At 46.4% G+C, this 2,456-nt stretch overlaps 1 protein-coding gene across 1 annotated transcript in view; it reads left to right on the forward strand.

The window, feature by feature from the left end:
- LOC110023635 (cation/H(+) antiporter 15-like) overlaps window positions 1–1,497 on the forward strand; it is a 2,659-nt gene extending 1,162 nt beyond the window's left edge. Inside the window, exon 3 of the mRNA XM_020723130.1 lies at window positions 9–1,497. Coding sequence (XP_020578789.1) covers window positions 9–1,497 — 1,489 coding nt within the window. The remainder of the gene's footprint in view (window positions 1–8) is intronic.
- The last annotated feature ends 959 nt before the right edge of the window (window positions 1,498–2,456 follow it).

Below are 2,456 nucleotides of genomic sequence, written 5' to 3' on the forward strand. Positions count from 1 at the left end.
CTCGCCAGCCCCGCTCGCCCCGCCCGCCTCATGTCCATCGTCTCCGAAATCTTCCTCCCCGTCTTCTCCCCCCCCGCCGGTCTCCGCACCAATCTCTACGAATTCTCCACCAACTCCGCCGAATTGAAACGCACCTCCTACCTCATCTTCTTCGGCGTTGTCGGCAAGTTCGCCGGCGTCATAATCCCCTGCCTCTACACAAAAATGTCATTCCGCGAATCTTTCATTCTATCCCTCATGCTCAACTGCCATGGTGTCGTTGAAATCTTCCATTTCAACAGCTGGGAAGACATCAGCCTAGCCGACTCAGAGGTTTACTCAGCCAATATGCTCGCCCTCATCATAATCGGAGGAACTGTCGGCGCTTTGCTCAAATCTCTATACGGCAAATCACTGACCAGACTCGCTGCAAAGAAACACAGAACAATACAGAGCATCGGCCAATTCGGCGAGCTTCGAGTTCTAATCTGTGTTCATGGGGATGACAACGTCCCCCCTCTCCTCAAACTCATCAACACCATCCACCCCTCCGCCATCTCCCCCCTCTGCGTCTATCTCCTCCACCTCTCCCCTCTCGCAGGACAGAGCAGCACCATTCTATCCCCTTACAGGAAGAAGAAACAGCGCGGCCGAGCTTCCTTCAAATCGCTCTCCACTGGATCTACTGCAGACCGGATCGTGAACTCCTTCCTTGAAATAGAGAGACAGCAGACTATAACAGGTAGCCTTAGCATCCTCCCCTTCATCGGCGTCTCTCCATACGCCACCATGCACGATGATATATGCACACTCGCGCAGGACAAAATGGTTGATTTAATCCTCCTCCCCTTCCACCGGCGAGTGAAGGACTCAACCGAAGCTCTCCTAATGCCTGATTCAGTTAAACCGGAGGTTCGAGCGGTGAACACCAGCGTTCTTCTCTACGCGCCGTGCACCGCCGCAATTGTCGTCGACCGCGGGTTTGCAGAAACGATGGCCCATCGCGTGGCTCTGTTTTTCATTGGCGGAGGTGATGACAGGGAGGCGCTGGCGCTCGTGAACCGCATGGTGGAGAATCCGTCGATTGAACTAACGGTTATCAGATTTATAGCTGCGAAGGAGTCTGAGATGCAAGCGAAGGAGGAGGAAGAGTTGATGGACGATGAGGCGATGGAGCAATTTCTGGTTTATAATGAGAGGAATGAGAAGGTGGTGTATAGGGAGGAGGAGGTGAGGGAAGGAGCGGAGACGGTGGAGGTAATACGGCGGTTGAGGGAGGAGTGTGGGTTGATAGTGGTGGGGAGAGGGGAAGGGAGGGTGGCACCTGCGACGTATGGGCTTGAGATGTGGAGTGAGTTTCCGGAGTTGGGGGTGGTGGGGGATGTGTTGGCTTCCGCGGATATTGGAGGGAAGGCGGCGGTGATGGTGGTGAAGCAACCGGGTAGGGATATGGCGGCGGGTGTGAGCAGTAGTACTGTTGGGCTGGTTGGGAGTGAGAATCATAGGAGGAGGAGATGAAGAAGGTGGGTTTGGAGGGTGTGATTGGGAGTGAGCAGGGCAAGTAGAGTTTAGGGATGGGGATGAGGTTGGAGGATATGTTTCCATTATAGAAGTCATTGTTTTTGTGAAAATAAAAAAAAAAATGATTTTCTTATATTATTGTATTTCTATTTGTGTTGAATGTTTGTATGTACATGTCTATTGTAATAAGTTGGTAATGAAAATCATAGTTATTTGAGAATATATTCATTTTTTTAGAACAAAACATATAGCTTGAATTGAATCTATGATTTTAAATATATAACCTTTTATGTTAACTTATGGGCCAACCACCAAACAATTCAAGTATCACATTTTTAAGGTCAACTGTGATAGAGTGGATTCAAACCCCTGACCTGAAGAAACTTATACGATGGATAACAACCAACAGATCAGACACATTAGGGGTGATTGGAGACTCGCATAATAGCCTCGGGTCATTCCTTATGAGTCATATGACATTTCATAATAAAATGTCTATCTTTTGATAATAAATAGATATATATTTTTTGGTGCAAGGAACATACTATTGTTGGCATCATTTTTTTTTATGTCATGTGTCAGGGACGTCGATATTACTTAAGGAGGACATCCATTTTGCTTCGGCTTCGCGGGGGGCTAAAAATGCGCAAATTATCATTTTGGACTCGATTGTTGAAAAAGCGGTCCAAACGACCCCGAACGACGAAACGGACCACATCAGTGCGTCTGGAACGTCGATTTTTCCTAGGGGGGACATTCATTTCACTATGACGTTGTGTTTGGACGAAATATGAGGAAATGACAATAATAATAATATTATTATTATATTGTGATAATATAATATAATATTTAAAATATATATTATCCTTAAAAAAAAGGCTACGCACCCTCTCTCCCCATCTCCTCACAGCCTATATACATATATATATATATATATACATATATATATATATATA

Source organism: Phalaenopsis equestris, unplaced genomic scaffold, assembly GCF_001263595.1.
Source record: "Phalaenopsis equestris unplaced genomic scaffold, ASM126359v1 Scaffold000226, whole genome shotgun sequence".
Taxonomy (NCBI): domain Eukaryota; kingdom Viridiplantae; phylum Streptophyta; class Magnoliopsida; order Asparagales; family Orchidaceae; genus Phalaenopsis; species Phalaenopsis equestris.